Genomic DNA, 16,269 nt, shown 5'->3' with positions numbered 1-16,269 from the left:
CCACCCATTAAGACGATTGAGATTTAAATATCCAATTTCAGTTATTTGTTCATGTAGTGCTGATTTGTCAAAATAAAGTCATATTAATAATATGATCCTTACCTGCTTCACTCTGCTGAACTGGCAGACAGGGGTTTTGTAGCATTTCCGGGTGCTTTACTTCTGTAGACTCTGTGGAGTCGGAGCTGTGGCCTGTCAACATGCTGGAGAGATGCTGGATACTGCGGTTTGCTCTTTCTTAAACATTTAATACAGACGAATAGATTGATTTCATTATGCAGAATAAGACAATGTTAACTATGCATCAAATATGTATTAATACGTTTAAGCATTTGGTGGTTGTTGTCTGTGTTACAAAGATATTATATTGTTGCATGTGTTTACAAAAACAAGCCCCTTTAAACAATGTTTGGACTGGATTGCGGTATCTGTTGATTCGGTTGAAATGTAGCGTAACATCACCTCTCAGTGTCTTCTGTAATGCCCCTAATTCTTCCTCCTCGTCAGAATCCGAAAACGGTTTCATTATTGCTTGAACACGCAAGAAAACTAATACGAGTTGCAAATATCGCACAATTTCTCAGTGTAAATGTTATAATATCTCATCAATGAACGAGAACCGAGGAGACGTCAACGGTTGCACGGCAGACGCGCACTTCCGTAAACCACACAAAGGACGTCGGGAATTGTAGTTTTTAACAATAGCAAAATCGTTCCACGAACGCTGTCAGTGCGGAGTAAAAAACTACAAAACGAGTGTATGCGTTGTCCACAATGATGTAGTGAGCCTTTAGTTGCGTGAAATGGCTTATTATATCTAATAAATGAGTTACAAATACGCCCAAAATTAATTTTAAACAAATCAATAAAGTAAATAATTCATAACATGTGCTATAGGTTGCTATGTTGTGAATCGGTCATTGTATCATTGGACACGCCCACCGGACTGTGTTGGAAGCGAGGGGTTGGAACTGCAAACGCTGTCCTACTGCCTGATTCCAGGCTGCCGTATGTCGCCGCTATTTGTTAGGAATAACGTTATTGCTGCTGAGCAACTGAGACAAATAGGAGACGTAGGGGCACACACGGGGTTGAGCTACGAGAACACTTTATAGCTGCTGGGGTGAAGATCGGAATCAATTTGACAGCGAAAAGAAGACCAAGGGTAGGTGTGCGTGCTGATTGATGCATCATTATATTTAGCGCATTCGCACATTTTTAATAATACGAGCTTATTCATTCATAGCGGTTAAACATCTAATCGTTATTAGATCTCTCCTACATAGATTTGGTTTAACGTTATAGCCATAACGCTTTCCCCGGTGATTTGGGAATGCCGGAGAAATCGTGTGGTCAGGATATCCTAATGTAACGTTACATCAGGACAGTGGACACAGCTAGCCAGCTGTCTCATCCCGTATCAATAGCGGCATACACCAGCAAAAAACACATTGACCTAGTTTGGTGTAAATATCGTAACGAACGATGTTGCGATATTCGCATGTGTTCGAGATGTGGATGCTTTTACCCGGTAACGTTGAGACACGCACACTAAAGAGAAAGCGACACAATCCTTTGTTTTGACAAAGGCTCTCATTTTGTTCTGCCACATGTGGCCTGCATTAAAAAAGCACTATTAACACCTTTTCACGTTTTAAAATGTTACATATTAATGTATTATTAAGTGTTTGCTATATCTAGTTTAGAGAAGAAATAATAACAAAATGGCTTGTCGTCTTGACAGGGAGCTGTCCTAAATGGAATAGTGTTCGTACAGATTCACTTTCGCTTAAAAACGAAGGGAATTGCAAATGCACGTAGTAGTTAAACAAAGAGGGATGTCTTATTTTTTTTCTTAACAATCTAGACTTATTTCATGAACGCAATCGAGAACTAAAGTATAGGCAGTATACAGTAGGTGCTGTAAAATTTGCTTACGTAGACAACGTTTTTGTGCATCTTACGTTGAGTCGGCCACAATGTGAACATATTCTGCGGTCATGTGAACAGCGCTGAAGAGCGGGATTAGGATTGGATGAATAGCTGTTGTCTTTGCAGTCTCCTCCTCTTTTTGCAAGGATGAAGTTCTTTGCATTAGAAACATTTTCTTTCAGTGTTACTTTGCTTTGTGCGCAAAACATTGAATTTGTCAACCTCGTTCATTATATAGTGTAACTTCTAAGTGATGTGACATATTTAAATATTGACTTATTTTAAACTGGGACAATCAAAATAGTATGAAAACAAGTGAAAATAGAGACAGGGTGTGCTCACTTTTACCCAATTGGCGTCATGTTTGGGTGTAACTGCGTTCCTTTTCATATTTCCTCTAGTGTAGTGTATTTTTTATTGTATCAATCTGTATTTTTTTAAATCTGTAGATAAAAAAAGATGTTCATTGTGCATCAGCTAATGTCACTTTTGATTTAAATATTTATTACTAAATGTTAAATCAACATGTTCTAAGATGAAGAAAATGCTGTAATGTTGTTGTTATTAGTTCATGTTATGTTAAGGTCATAGTTAACTTTTATTGCTCAAGACAGTATTTGTTTTTAATCCTTTTCTATATTTATCATCTAGCCTAGATTCTGATCAAAATATATTTCTCCACCCTAAACTGTGTCTATCAAATTTAAACACTGCCACACATCATGATTTTTTATATTGACATCATCACTTCCTCAGTTAGATCATGCTGACTGACCAATCCAGTGGATTTCCTGTTGTTAAACGGAAGTTCCATGCGAATGTGGGTTTACAATGAAGCCACAGATAATCACATGTTTTCAGGCCAGTAGTTGATCCAGGATTAGGGATGAAATGATAGTAAAGTTTATAAAAAAGATGCAGTGCAAAAGTTGATGTCTATGTTACCTTTTAATATCAATAACACATGTAAGAAAGGTATAATTATCATGCTGAAAGAACGTGCTAGTAGATCTGTACTATTTGATCAGACTATTTGGGTCATTTTCAGGCCAGTCTGGTTTTTATGCCCACTGGCTAGTTTTATCCCGCTCTTTCGTTTTGACCTATAATTGCATTCTATTAATTGTTCCTAACTTGTATTTGGTCTACTGATGGACAATTGAAGGGCAGTAGATGCTTCAGGGTGTATGGCTGCATAGTGAGAGAGAGAATAACATCTTATTGATGATATGCTAATCACTCTCTTCTCTCTATTTATTGCAACTAAATATTCCTTTGCCACGTTCGCAATAATCCAATTGTAACTATATATTAATATATTAATCACAAACATTAAGCCCTTTGTAATACTGAACTAGTCTGTCATTTAAAAGTACAAAGAACTAAACATACAACAAAATGTTATTATATTTTGCATATGTAGGTCTTCAGAGTCAAGTGTGTCATTAGGAATGTTTACCACCCAGCGGGCACATTTATCTGGTCTAGTCAAAAGTGCATTAGATTTGGATTAATGATGGATCTTTCATTGTACTGGCACATGCTGATGATGTAAATGAGATGCTTCTGCTACTCATGGCCATATGGTACTTATACAGCATCTCTAAATCAGCTCTCTCAGCATGTTTTACTGGATAGAGCTAATTTTCTAGAAAGAAATGTCTTTGTAGTCATAATTAAAATAATGTAATGTATACTTTTTACTTCAAGAAGGCTGGACTTGGATTGTTGTTTATTTTGTAGTTTAATTGTTTTGAAAGAAAAGTAAAAGGACATGATAGTGTTCTACTTTCAAGAAATCAACTGTTTCAAATGAAATGTACTTCAGTGGCGAGGGTTACTTATGAATATCTGTAGATATTTGAGCTCTGTGGAGAAAGAGCTGGAAGTGAATGACAGGTCTATACATTGTTCATGCAAAGAGGCACTAAATCTATTCCATTCCAATGCAAACATCAACTTGAATTATCTGGAAGCTCAGACAGAAGTGAAGTCCAGTCGCTATTCATTCTGTCAGGACTACTCACAGCATTTTGTTTGTAGTCCTTGAGGTGCTCCGTGGATGAATGTCTCTCCCAGTATAAGTATATAGAGATGCGCCTAAAATAGATTAATGATCCTGTCTGGTGACCAGTCAGAAGAGTAATCAGATGCAATGCTACTTTTGAGTCGGAAGGCTCAGATGCCCTCAAGCTTATTGTTGTGACATCTGTTTCTGAAAATAAGAAACAATTTCTTCATCATGCAAACGAAGTGTTTTGCAAGAGGAGATGGGAAATGAAGATGAGATTTCCTAGGGCGATTTCAACTGAGAAGCAATGAAGTGAGATGTTGTGATGCCTCAGTGATTTTACTTCTCTCAGGAGATGGAAAAGATACTGACGGCGGCACTGAGAGAACATTGACTTTTTAAACGGCACTTCAACAATAATGTTGAGAATGCACACAGTATTTTTTTGTTACCTTCAAGGGCTTGTAACCTTCACATGGCATTCACAAATCCGAAGGGTTGGATCATTCACTTTCAAGGCAAGTATTGCGGAGCGTAATGTTCTCTGAAAGAGCCGCATTCATGTAACATTTCAGCTGGTGTATTTTAACCCCTGTCTGTCATGAAGTCCTAATTTCACAATAGTATGTTTTAAAAGATAGTTAATTCAAAAGTGCATATTCTTCTCAGACTCACACACACCGATTTTTTCAATGTAGGTATAAGGTGGTATTCGATTTTATCCCAATGATTGTTAGGACTTTTATTGCAATGTAACGTATAGACAGTTTCATCTTAACAACATAAACAAACGTTACTGAGCATGCACACTTTTTTGACCCCAACTGAACTTCCAAGAGGAACCGTTCCTTGTCTAAACTTCTCTCCAATATTTTGAATTTATACCAAGCTCAACCGCTAGTTGTCAATGTACTACTATACGGTTTGTTTAAATACAACCGAACTACAGGACCCATTCAACAGGACCCATTTATTGAACAATTATTATACAATAAAATAATAATATTAATTAATATGAACGTAAATTAAATTAATTATAAATATTTATATTATCAGACACTACCCAAACACAAACCAGAAGTTAACTGGGGGTCAGACACTCCCGTGTCCCATGAAACCGTCTATTGTTGCAGTGTTTTGTTGCATTTAATTGTCATATTTACTGCATTTTAAATGAAATGGAGATTTCCATTTAAATTTTTAATTATGTATTGCATAAAAAATATCGGCTTAATATATTTTTTCCATTATTTAGAATAATTGACTGTTTTATTAAAATGCTGATAAAATGCTGAAATTTTCAATTATTATTATTATTTCAATTATTATTTCAATTAAATATACTTGAAACTAAGTTAGATTGAAGATGTATAGAGGAGAGGCGAAAACCTAAATTTCAGTCCTTAAGTGAAAGTGAAAGTGACCAATTTGTCAGTTATGGTGACCCATATCCGAGATATACCTCTGCTTTTAACCCATCCAGAGAGTAGTGAACACACGCACAGCAAGTGGTGAACACACATACACCCAGAGCAGTGGGCAGCTATCGCTGCAGCGCCCGGGGAGCAAGTAGGGGTTAGGTGCCTTGCTCAAGGACACCTCAATCATTACCCGCCTTACCTGAGGATCGAACCGGCAACCTTCTGGTCACGAGTCCAACCCTCTAACCATTAGGCCACAACTGCCCCTAGAAAGAAAATAGAGAAAAATAATTAAAATAATTAAAATAGAGAAAATACTATTTTCTTAGTAAATGTTTTATTTTTTATTTTTAAGAGTGTCTCTTTGCTGATAAATGTGTAAATGTTTCTGTTGGCTGGGCTGCAGATGGTCAGCAGAAATGGATCGGGCTAGTATTCATGGGTAATCATGATATGAGGTCATGGGGAGTAGGGAGGACACAAACACTTGTGTAGACTTAAAGCGAGAACTTTATATGTAAGAAACACTAGTTATTGATTCGCAAATATCTTATGTATCTTTCTATCCTTACATATTTTAGCATTAAGATTAAGGCTTGACAAGACAGGGTTTTCTAGCTTTTACTGCATTATTGCAAACTGATTCAAACTTTATTCATCTAAAAACGATGACATTTAGAGATGAGCCGGGAAAGCCGGGAGGAGGCATTAGCCACACTTCCTGTTCCAAACACACACTCAGCCCAAAACAATCCATCTCTTCAGACACCGAGGTGAGGGACTGCATTCAAAGCCAGCATGGGTAAATCACCTCTTACCCAGTAAAAAGCCACATGTTGTTCAATTCAGAAGAGGGGGAACTTTTTGGAGCACAGAACTATTTAGTACAATAAACTCCATGATGTGACTGTTCATTGGGTCTGTTGATATCTCAAGCAAGGCTGAACATTTAAGAAGGTGAAGATTGTGTTGCCTGAATGTTAAGCAACGTTTGTTTGTACATAACAATTCAAAAGTTCTTTCACGTTTCGCGAAGGTCATTGTGCTGGCCCTTGCGATTTCGGTTAAACATCTTTAAAACTTGTCACGTGATTTCCTGTAAGGGAACATAGGGAGCACCGATGCTCCCTGGTTTTTGCGGGAGTTTATTGTGGGAATTTTTAGGGAACAAACATTTCAGTGCACTGGGAGGAATTTGCGAATGAGACAGCCCTTAAAATGGCTGACTCCCTGGTCAGTGCCCTGACTGATAAACAAGGGAGCTGATTGAGACACAGTCTTTACCATAGACGTTTTTTCTTCTCAAAAAAATCTCAGGATTTGCTTGGTCTATCAGAGGTACATGTGTTCTTCAGAAGGTACATTCCCAAGCTTCCAAATGCTCTTGCGTGTCTTATTAACAGAAAGGGGTTGTGCTGTATTTAACCACATCAGGGCTTCTCTGCCAAGTTGCGCTTTATTCCTGAATTCCGTGGGTGGTTGTTGGGTATAAAAGCTGTCCTGCGGTTAGTCTTCTGATGCCTGTGTTGCAGAAACGACAAAACCCAGCTGTTATTATTCAGCTATTCCTCATGTGCTGCACCCAAGATAATATCTATTTAGACGGATTTTACATATCATATGCAGCCAAAAGTCATCTCTCCAATGCATGCATTATCAGAACTCTGTGAATAAAGCACTGGTGAAATGTTTTGAACGTTCTTTAAAACTGTCGGAGCCCTTTTTGAGCCTACACATGAAAACGCATGTTGGAACTAAAATGGCGGTAACTCATGAATTCTTTGGAATACAGACTCGTTTGAAAAAAGAAAAGTAGGTGATTATTTCAACAAAAATATCACACATACAGAATTTTTTTAAAGGTATTTTGTTAGATTTATTGTAAAAAATAAATAACAAAAGTTTATGGTTTTCTTTGATAAAAGATAATAATAAGTCGCAAAAGGAAACAAAAAATCTAAGCACACTCTTAAAGAATCAATTACTCTCAATTACTTTTAAAAAACACCAAAGAAATCTGTATTCTAGAGTCATAGACCTTTCCAATGATATATAGTTTGTCATGATTTGATTAGAAATTACATGCACAATATTGACGCAAACTTAGGTGTCCCGTATACGGAACGGGTGACAGTTAACAGGCTACTAAAGTGTGTCAGCTGTATTGTGTAATGGGGTATTCAAGCAAAAATATATTTTTCAAGCAGCATAAATATAGATTTCTCCTCTAAAGACGGTGTTATGAAACCATGAAAAATAGTGCTGTTATTACAGTAACAATACAAAAAATATATGTTGCAGTTAAAGCGGCTCAGTCTATTTTAAATCATAAGTGGATCTTTAGAAATAATTATTGGAAGTAAATTGTGTTCCAGCTCCTCAAGACCAGAAGTGCACCCTCAGCAAATGTGGGCTCTATATATGAAAACAACATTCATTACTGGTCCATACGTCATCATAGCGATAGGGTTTCATAATCTCCAATATTAAATAACCACGGCTGTGTCGAATCCTTTATTTTATTAATATGTCATGTTTTTGCTTCTTCACCTATGGAGATAATAGCTGCTAGCGCTCTGTAGAGAAGTTTGTCTGTTTAAGGATAGGCATGACCAATTCCATACAAGGGGACCAGCAGTGTATGTAGATTGAACTGAGGTCTATATAACTGAGATAATTGAAAGGTCTTATACACATAGTGTATTATATTGCATTTCTGTCAATAGATCCAAAGATTTACAGACAGAACCTTTAAGTTTGAAGGGCTTTCTTGTAGATATATGGTACCATCTGATGCCATCACTGTACCACTTTTCCACGACCAGAGTATGTTTTTATAAAGGAAAAGAAGATAAGAGTTGCACTCAGTCACCTAAAAGGAGGCATTTTGGTTTTTAGGTCATGAAGATAACGTTAAATTCCTCTTCCCAGACCACTGCAGCTGCACTTGGAGCAGCTGAACGTGACCTCTTTTTTAGACAGAGACAAGAAAGGGAAAAAAGCCCTGTGGGGCACGCAGCCAAGTTGCCTACATCACTTCCTGCTGCATCTGGCAAGGATCAGAATGAGGAGGGAAGTGTCCCGGGCCAGTGAGAGCTCGGCTCTATAACAGTCAGCATGCAGAAGATTTCAACACAGTGTAACGGCCCTCTGTCTCCCTCCCTCCACCCACCCACATTCCATTGTCCATTCAAATGTAAACATCGCTTTGAGATTTTGTAGATTATTTTCACTTTATAGTCCACTATTTTTAAGTAAATATATAAGGGTTTGAAAAAAGTTTGTATTAAATGTTTTTTTTTTGTTCTGTATGTATCAGGATGACGTAGGGACTGATGCTGGAGGACAGAGCAGAGATGAGCCTCACGTCCTGGTTCCTCGCGAGCAGCGGGGGAACGCGGCATCGGCTGCCCCGGGAGATGATCTTTGTGGGTCGGGATGACTGCGAACTTATGCTGCAGGTCTGCATCAATGTCTCAATTTCTGATGATTTAAAACCATGTAATTCGATGAAAATGTATAAACAGATAAAAATCACACCCCGTCTTTTACAGTTCTTTCTTCAATCTTCATAATTTTTTACGCAGTATTCTTAAAGCGCAACTTGAATAATTATTATTATCATTTATAAGTCTGTCTTTAGGTATAAAATGTGACATGATACTTGTGTAGAGCACACAGAGCTGTGTAGACTTTATCTCATGTTCTCTTCATAGTGAAGATGGGGAAAGATAATTTCAAATCCAGAGGGCAAGTTGTGTTCCAGCTAAGTGCCATGACTGTTACTATCTACCTCAGCATATGTATACACGTGTTAGTCATGCAGATTTATTAATAGAAAGTGGGCTACACAGTTCACAGGATACATTTAGAAAAACTGACAGCGAGAGTGCCAGTCTTGTTATTAGAGAGTAACTGGGTTCAATCCCCAAACAAAATGTGATCATGGGTATATAATCGGTCTGGTATGTAATGCTTCTTATAGTATCTTCTTTCCATAATTTTTTCAGTCCAGTTACATAACTAATAAAGCATGGCGAGCCTTCAGACTTGTTAGGGGTATATCAAACTGTATACAAAGAATCCCCTCTGAGGTTTTCAGGCATACAGGCACAAGATTTTGGTGAAGATAAACAAAGCTCTGTTTGGATAGAAACCCCCTGTTTTTCTTTTTTGACCCTGTTATGTCTGACATATGACTGGCAGAAAACACATGATTACATCATCTGATTGCTTTTCCAATAGTTTTTCACAAAATTTGTTATTAAAGATTTCTTAATTGAAGAGTTCTTAATTGAAATTGAGCCAATGTGCTTACTCAGAATCACAAATATACATTAATCACAGCAAACATATATCTGCACATGTGGGTTCCAAGCCTTCAACTATAACGTATACACATGTCTGAAAACATACTCCGTAATTTGATGCGTAACAGCACCCAAAATCAACAGAAAATGATTACAAACATATATTTTAAATACAATTCTGTTTGCTGCTTGTGCCTGTTTTTTCAAGAAGACCTCATGTACAAAGTGAGGATGTGTATGAGCTCAGAAAAAAATGACAAAGGCTTCATTTAAATACTCAAAGCGCAGCTCTTCAGCACAATTAGCAACTGGTTAAACCGGATTGCTGGTGGTTTCTATATAAGATGCAGTTTTTGAAATACCACACGCCAAAGTGGCACAATTGCTTATATGAGAGATATTGCTTTCCTTCTATATCAGAACTTGGTTGGTTTAGGTATGTTGCACATGTAAGATATTTCACCTTCAAATGATATCATTGCAAGACTAAATATTTGAATGCAATGTGAAGGCAAACATATGTCAAGCCCATGCTTTCAGAAATAACAACATAAATGTGTAACAATAATGCTGGAAAAAATGAGAAAAAAAAAAACAGTCTGTCAATGCTACTTATTGCTGTTACTTATGTGTGATTGCAGTCTCGCAGTGTAGACAAGCAGCATGCTGTCATCAACTTTGAGTCCAGCAGTGATGAGCACAAAGTGAAGGATCTGGGAAGCTTGAATGGGGTAAGTAAAAGAGAAATTGACGAGCGAGGTGATTTATTTAAAATAATGACATTTTCTTCATGTTTATGAGTTTGTATGCAGCATGTGTTGTCTTGAGATCAGTATAAATAACTGTGACTAAATCAGAGCTCAAGGGGCCGTAGTCCAGCTCATGCACCTCTTCCTGTTGAGTCATGCTTAAGTGTTCCTCTTCCTGTGTTGCTTTGGCAGGAAGGGACTATTGTAGCATGTGCACCAAAATATCCATGTTTTTATGCAGTTTCAATACAGCAAACAAGTTTTCTCAATATCCTGGGATCGGTTTTCAACCATACCCAAACAAGCCCAGACATCATCCAAACACATTGCTTTGTTTATTTTTATATTTGGCATGTTGAAAAGAAAACAGAATACAGGGAAAGGACTCCAAGTCAGTCACAGAAGAGTCTCCTCACATTCCCAAACTGTGACCACATTCCTAAGCAAAGGTTTTTAGGTCTTTAGATATTCTGGAAAGGCCTGAGGAGGAGATTGTTTCAGCTCTTCAAGGGAAATTTTAGACTTGAATGCTGAAGAAACTGCTTTGTCAGAGCGTTTGCTCCCCCTCTTTGTTGGGTTCTGCAGGAAGCGTCTGATATTTGAGACCTCACAGCTCACATTATATTCACCCTGAAGGTTTTCTGACTTTTTGGGTTTGCTCTTAATGTGGGGTCTGTTTGAGGGATCTGTAAACCATCTGTGCACTTTGAGATTGTAAAGTTTAGATCTTTTAACTTACAAAATGTCTTGCTACCCTTGTAAATGCCAAGTTGTGAGTACTTTTTGTAGTTTGGGGATACCATATATTTAGTTCACACAGTATAGTTTACATTTAGCAAGGTTTTGGGGGTTATCCCTAAACATTATATTATAATTGAATGATTTGGTGACTAACTAAGAGTCAAGGAAGATTTTTTGAGGCGAAATCTTATTTTTGTTATTATCACATAAAAAGAATAGTCCAGGATAAAATACATATATAATGTATAAAATATAAATAATTTATGTCATAAGGTTAATGTAAACTTTGAGATTTACATATGATGTCGCCTCTTGTATATAATATTTAATTCTACTTTATTTATCTTTTTCAGACATTTGTTAATGATGTCAGAATCCAGGAACAGATGTACATCACTTTAAAGATTGATGATAAACTCAGGTTTGGATATGATATCCTTCAATGAACATATCATCAGCTACCAAGAAGCTTTAAAGGCCTTAAGAACTAAGTTTTTATAAGGGCTGTCAAAATATTAATCACAATAGTTTGATTCCAAAATGAGTGTTTGTGTTTATATAATGTTTTGTGGGTTGTGTGTATATATGTATGTATAGAAAACACACACCTATATATTTAATAAATATGTGTTATATGTATTTAGATGTATACACAATGGAAATTCAAATATAGGTATATGAATACCTATGTAAATATTTGTTATATATTAATATTTGTTATCCAGTGAATGCACGTACGTGGGTGCATTTAAATACATACTGTATAAATATACACAGCAAAAACACATGTAAACACAGATTTGACATCCCTAGTTTTTATAAGTAGTAGAGTATGTAAACTGTAGTATGTGTATTATTACTTTATGTATATATACTCTGTAGTTCGTATTGGAGATTTTCTTTAGCTTGACTCACATACAAACCTGTTCACTGTGGTGCGAGGAGAGCTACATGTGCCAGAGGAGGCACTGAAGGTATGCGTGTCTATTTATGTCTATAAAACAAATATCTTTATGAGCAAATAAATTAAACAATATGCTGTTTCATTAGTTTTTTAAGACATCGGTACTCAACAATTGTGCTGATTCTAGGCACTTTATTTCAGAAAAAAGTATTTGATGACAGAGTTCTGGATCTGACTGTGACTCTCTCTCTATGTTCCCTCCTTTCCGACAGCATGAGAAGTTCACCAGCCAACTCCAGCTGGGCAAGAAGCCCACCTTTGCAGAGCCTGTAAAAACGCCCAAGTCATCCCCAGACAAACCCAAAGCGAGCAAACCAGCAGAAATGAATCATGAGCCAGCAGTCAAACCTGCAGAACCTAACAAAGGGGATGATAAGATTGCAGGTAAAAGACTGCATGGTGATGTCAGGGTGACCGAGACCATTTTTTGTACTTCTATTTTGAATAACATTTATGAATGACCAAAAGACTAATGCGTGATCAATCTGATAAATCCACTGTGTTCTTCTGCAGAGGTGAAATGATCTTAGTCTATTTTTTTAGGCACTGACTAATAGCAGGTATATGTGATCTTCTGACATCTCGCTGAGGTCAAGCCACCATAAAGATTCGGAAAAGCTATTAACTCTCATCACATTTCACAACAGCAAAAGACAAAACGTGTATGACACAAACATGTGACATGCGTGAAAGACTTAAATGACTCTGTCTATACAAATAATGACCTCTGGGTTTAAGAGTTATTGAACAAACCTTTAACCTTTTGTATCTCATATTCATAAGTTTCCAAGCAATCAGTCTTATGTTTTTGATAAACCAGCAACCATCTAATAACACAATAACAACCAATGAGAACACCTTAGCAACCTCATAGCGACACCCCTGTAACCCCCACAATTCTTAAGTATAGGAGACATGGCTATTTTGGTGCATTGACTGAGTACTTTAAAAGCACCCTAGGCTGATCTCAAACCCATCTTAACACCATCATGCCTCTCACATGTAATGTACATGTTACTCTGTGTATTTAGAATGATGGTACAGCCCTGTCGTAAAGTGTGGGGTATTTAATTATAGGGAATGGAACAGCCCCACGCCCATGCCTCTTTTTCCAGCCATCAGAATGTCAGGGGCGGATGGTGTTTAACATCTCATTGCCACCTGGTTATTTTATCCTGATAATTGTCAGGCTGGTGCAAGAGTTTCACCATCCCATACTGTTAAAACTGCATCTGTGTGCAGCACGAAACATGCTGATTTCTGCACAGCTGCTGTGATCTCTGTATCAATATGATGGTGAAAAGATAATATGCAACTTCAATCCAAAGCGTATTAATCCTTGTGTCATCAAAATAATTTATGTGTTTTTCTGTAACAGGCGATATAGCTGCCCAGCACAGGGGGACCCCACTTTATGGACAGCCGTCGTGGTGGGGTGATGGTGATGCAGATGACGAGAATTCCTTTAAACAGGAAATTAAAACATCTGGAAAGAAGCAGGAGAGCAGCGGGACAGGTAAGATTACCCAGAATCCTTTGAAACTCTGTTTACACAAAAGTCTTTGGCTGGATTCAAAGGATTCCAAACCATTTATGTTGGACGGTTACACTAGAGTAATGTGTCTTTGATTTGGCACAAACTTCATTTGTTCTAATATGAGCTGATAAACACAAAGGAAAACATTTAAAATTGAAGTGGAAAAGAGGAAAAAGTGATTTTGCACTATTAAATGGTCATAAGCAGTATTCTGACCAGAGCTACACCAAAGAGGACCATTTTAATGCTTCACTAGTCTAGAATGAAAATTCACATTAGTTGCATTTATTCCAAGTAAAGACAGCCTAAAATATGCTGTAGATGGAAGCTGGTTCTTGTGAAGTTTGAGCCAAGTGTTTGCAATCCCATTCATTCGTTGTGTATAGGAGTAATGGGATTGTAGATTACTGAAGCTTTACCACACAGCAGGACATCATGGGTTTGCTATGGACACTTAACCCAAAAAGTAACCTTAAAATAGGCTCCTTTGGTAAAGAATAGACAGAGAACTTTATGTCTATATTTTCTACATTAGCTTTTAGGACAAGATGTGATTATTCCACCAAGTCTACTTATATATTTAAATATGCGTTTAAAGTATGCTTTATAAATGTTTAGTTATACAAGATTTTAAGTAATAGTTCACCCAAAAATGACTGTCATCTATTGTATAGAGAAAAAACCCATGCATGTGAATGGGGGCCAGTGAACACCGTTCTTCAAAATATCTTCTTTTGTGTTGTGCGGAAGAAAGAATGTCATACATGTTTGAATTGACAAGAGTGTGAGTAAATGATGACGCAATTTTTATTTTTGGGTAAACTATCACTTTAAATATGGATTTTAACCAGATTTAGTGTAATATTTGATGTATTTGGAGCCTGGGGTTGACCTGTGGAAATCAGAGTGTTATATACCAGATACGATGACACTTTTCAAACTAAAACTACTGTGAATATGGCATTATAAAGGTTAATTCTCTATAATGTGCACTGCTTGCATTGTTTGCCGGAAGAGACCTTCTTCCATTTACACAAAGCTCAGGGATCATCGAGCACTCATTCCCTTGAGCCTCCTTTATTTAATTCACCCAAAACATCACCATCTCTGTTCAAATGCACAACATTTGCTTGTTCCTTTTTGAGGGAATGTTAGGGAGTGTATCCTGAAGGGCTAGTGCTGGCACAGAAATTAAGTCTACAGATATAGAGATAGAAGAGAATTGGCATAGACTCTAAATGAATCAGCATTATTGTTTTTAGGCATAATAAATCTCAGCACTGCCCCAGAAAGAGAGAGAGAAAGACATTCAGGTAAGAGTCCACATTAAAGTGTACACTGCCATCAGCTCCCAGTGCTGTTTTACGCTGAAGCCTTTTGGTTTATTGAGGGCAGGGACTCACAGCTCCAGCTTAGGAAAGAAACAGGAAGCGAATGTAAAGGGAACCAGCTCCCTTGAGAAGTGAATAGAGTGATTTGTAAACAGGCCCCGCCCCCTCCATCTCCATTGTCACAGAGGCGTGTTTGCCTTCTCTCTTGTGACAGCAGATCCCCACATCACTGAGGAAAACACACATACTAGATTTGTGAGTAGATTTGTAAGCATTAGATAGATTTCTTTATTTATTGCACGTTCATGTATTCCGCTAAGGTTTCTGTAAGTTGGTAAACATATTTTACTAGGCTTGGTTCTCTTTTTTAAGTTTGCATATCCTCCTTGGGAGTTTCGTTTATTTGGTCTCATAAGGATTATGAGAGATATGATAGTTTTGTAAATACTAGATGTCACAGTATTTCCTGGTAATTATTCTATCTAGTGATTAGTGTTTTGTATTTTTTAGTTTTTAGTCTACCATACATTTTGTGTCTGGGGATCTAAAATGAATGCTCTTGCCTGGAGTTGCTTTAGGAGGAAGTGCAAGCGTATTTTTAAAAATGGGAAGTTTCAGCCCCATGATGATAGGCTGTTGAGGGAGAGGATGAAGTCAAGTATAACCTTTGGTAAATTAAATATAGTGTAAGATTAATTGTAGAAATTTAAGTAGGACTTCTTAGACCTTGTGATTCAGTACTCGTGATGTTATGTGTGGAAAATATTGCAGCGTCTTTCTTATCATAAAGAAAGATATTTGGAAGAATGTAAACAACTGACATTTCTGGGACATCATCGACTACCATAGTAGGAAAAAATGTAAGTGGTAGTCAAACGTGTCCCAGAACTGTGCTTTCCCACGTTCCTCAAAATATCTTCTTTTGTGTTCAAAAGAACAGAGATGGTACTACGGAAGTCAATGGTGGCCAAGAACTGTCAGTTGCCAACATCTTTCTTTGTGTTCAACAAAACAAAGAAATTAATAGATTTGGTACAACCTTAGGATGAATAAACAAAGACAGAATTTGTGGGTGAACTGTCCCTTTAAGTCCCTTTGAAATGGGAAAACTCATGCGCCTCGTAGCTACCTACATCAACAATCCATTTCTCGTGTTTTTTCTGTTTCAGACGCAAAACTCTTCCAACCAACTTTTGCTTTGAAAAAAATTCACAAAAACATTGAAGTGGTATAGCATGAATCAGGTTGTTTCTAATGTAACGTTTCAAATCGT

The 16,269-nt window shown here is 37.2% G+C and overlaps 2 protein-coding genes across 9 annotated transcripts in view; one reads left to right on the top strand and one right to left on the bottom strand.

The window, feature by feature from the left end:
* The window catches only part of sdccag8 (SHH signaling and ciliogenesis regulator sdccag8), a 40,136-nt gene extending 39,481 nt beyond the window's left edge, over nt 1–655 (bottom strand). The window contains exons 1-2 of the mRNA XM_056760198.1: nt 463–655; nt 103–237 (exon numbers count right to left, since the gene is read on the bottom strand). Of these exons, the coding sequence (XP_056616176.1) occupies nt 103–237; nt 463–526 (199 nt within the window). The 5' untranslated portion in view covers nt 527–655. The remainder of the gene's footprint in view (nt 1–102; nt 238–462) is intronic.
* A 328-nt stretch (nt 656–983) lies between these two features.
* The window catches only part of cep170aa (centrosomal protein 170Aa), a 31,200-nt gene continuing 15,914 nt past the window's right edge, over nt 984–16,269 (top strand). For 7 of the 8 annotated variants that reach the window (XM_056760755.1, XM_056760754.1, XM_056760757.1 and 4 more), the window contains exons 1-7: nt 984–1,165; nt 8,684–8,825; nt 10,316–10,405; nt 11,518–11,599; nt 12,083–12,138; nt 12,341–12,512; nt 13,507–13,644. In XM_056760755.1, the coding sequence (XP_056616733.1) occupies nt 8,700–8,825; nt 10,316–10,405; nt 11,518–11,599; nt 12,083–12,138; nt 12,341–12,512; nt 13,507–13,644 (664 nt within the window). In that variant the 5' untranslated portion in view covers nt 984–1,165; nt 8,684–8,699. Of the gene's footprint in view, nt 1,166–8,683; nt 8,826–10,315; nt 10,406–11,517; nt 11,600–12,082; nt 12,139–12,340; nt 12,513–13,506; nt 13,645–15,208; nt 15,252–16,269 lie in introns of those variants that run through there. The other variant, XM_056760756.1, reaches the window with a different exon arrangement.

Source organism: Triplophysa dalaica, chromosome 11, assembly GCF_015846415.1.
Source record: "Triplophysa dalaica isolate WHDGS20190420 chromosome 11, ASM1584641v1, whole genome shotgun sequence".
NCBI lineage: Eukaryota > Metazoa > Chordata > Actinopteri > Cypriniformes > Nemacheilidae > Triplophysa > Triplophysa dalaica.
This window is presented reverse-complemented; position numbering and strand designations above follow the sequence as displayed.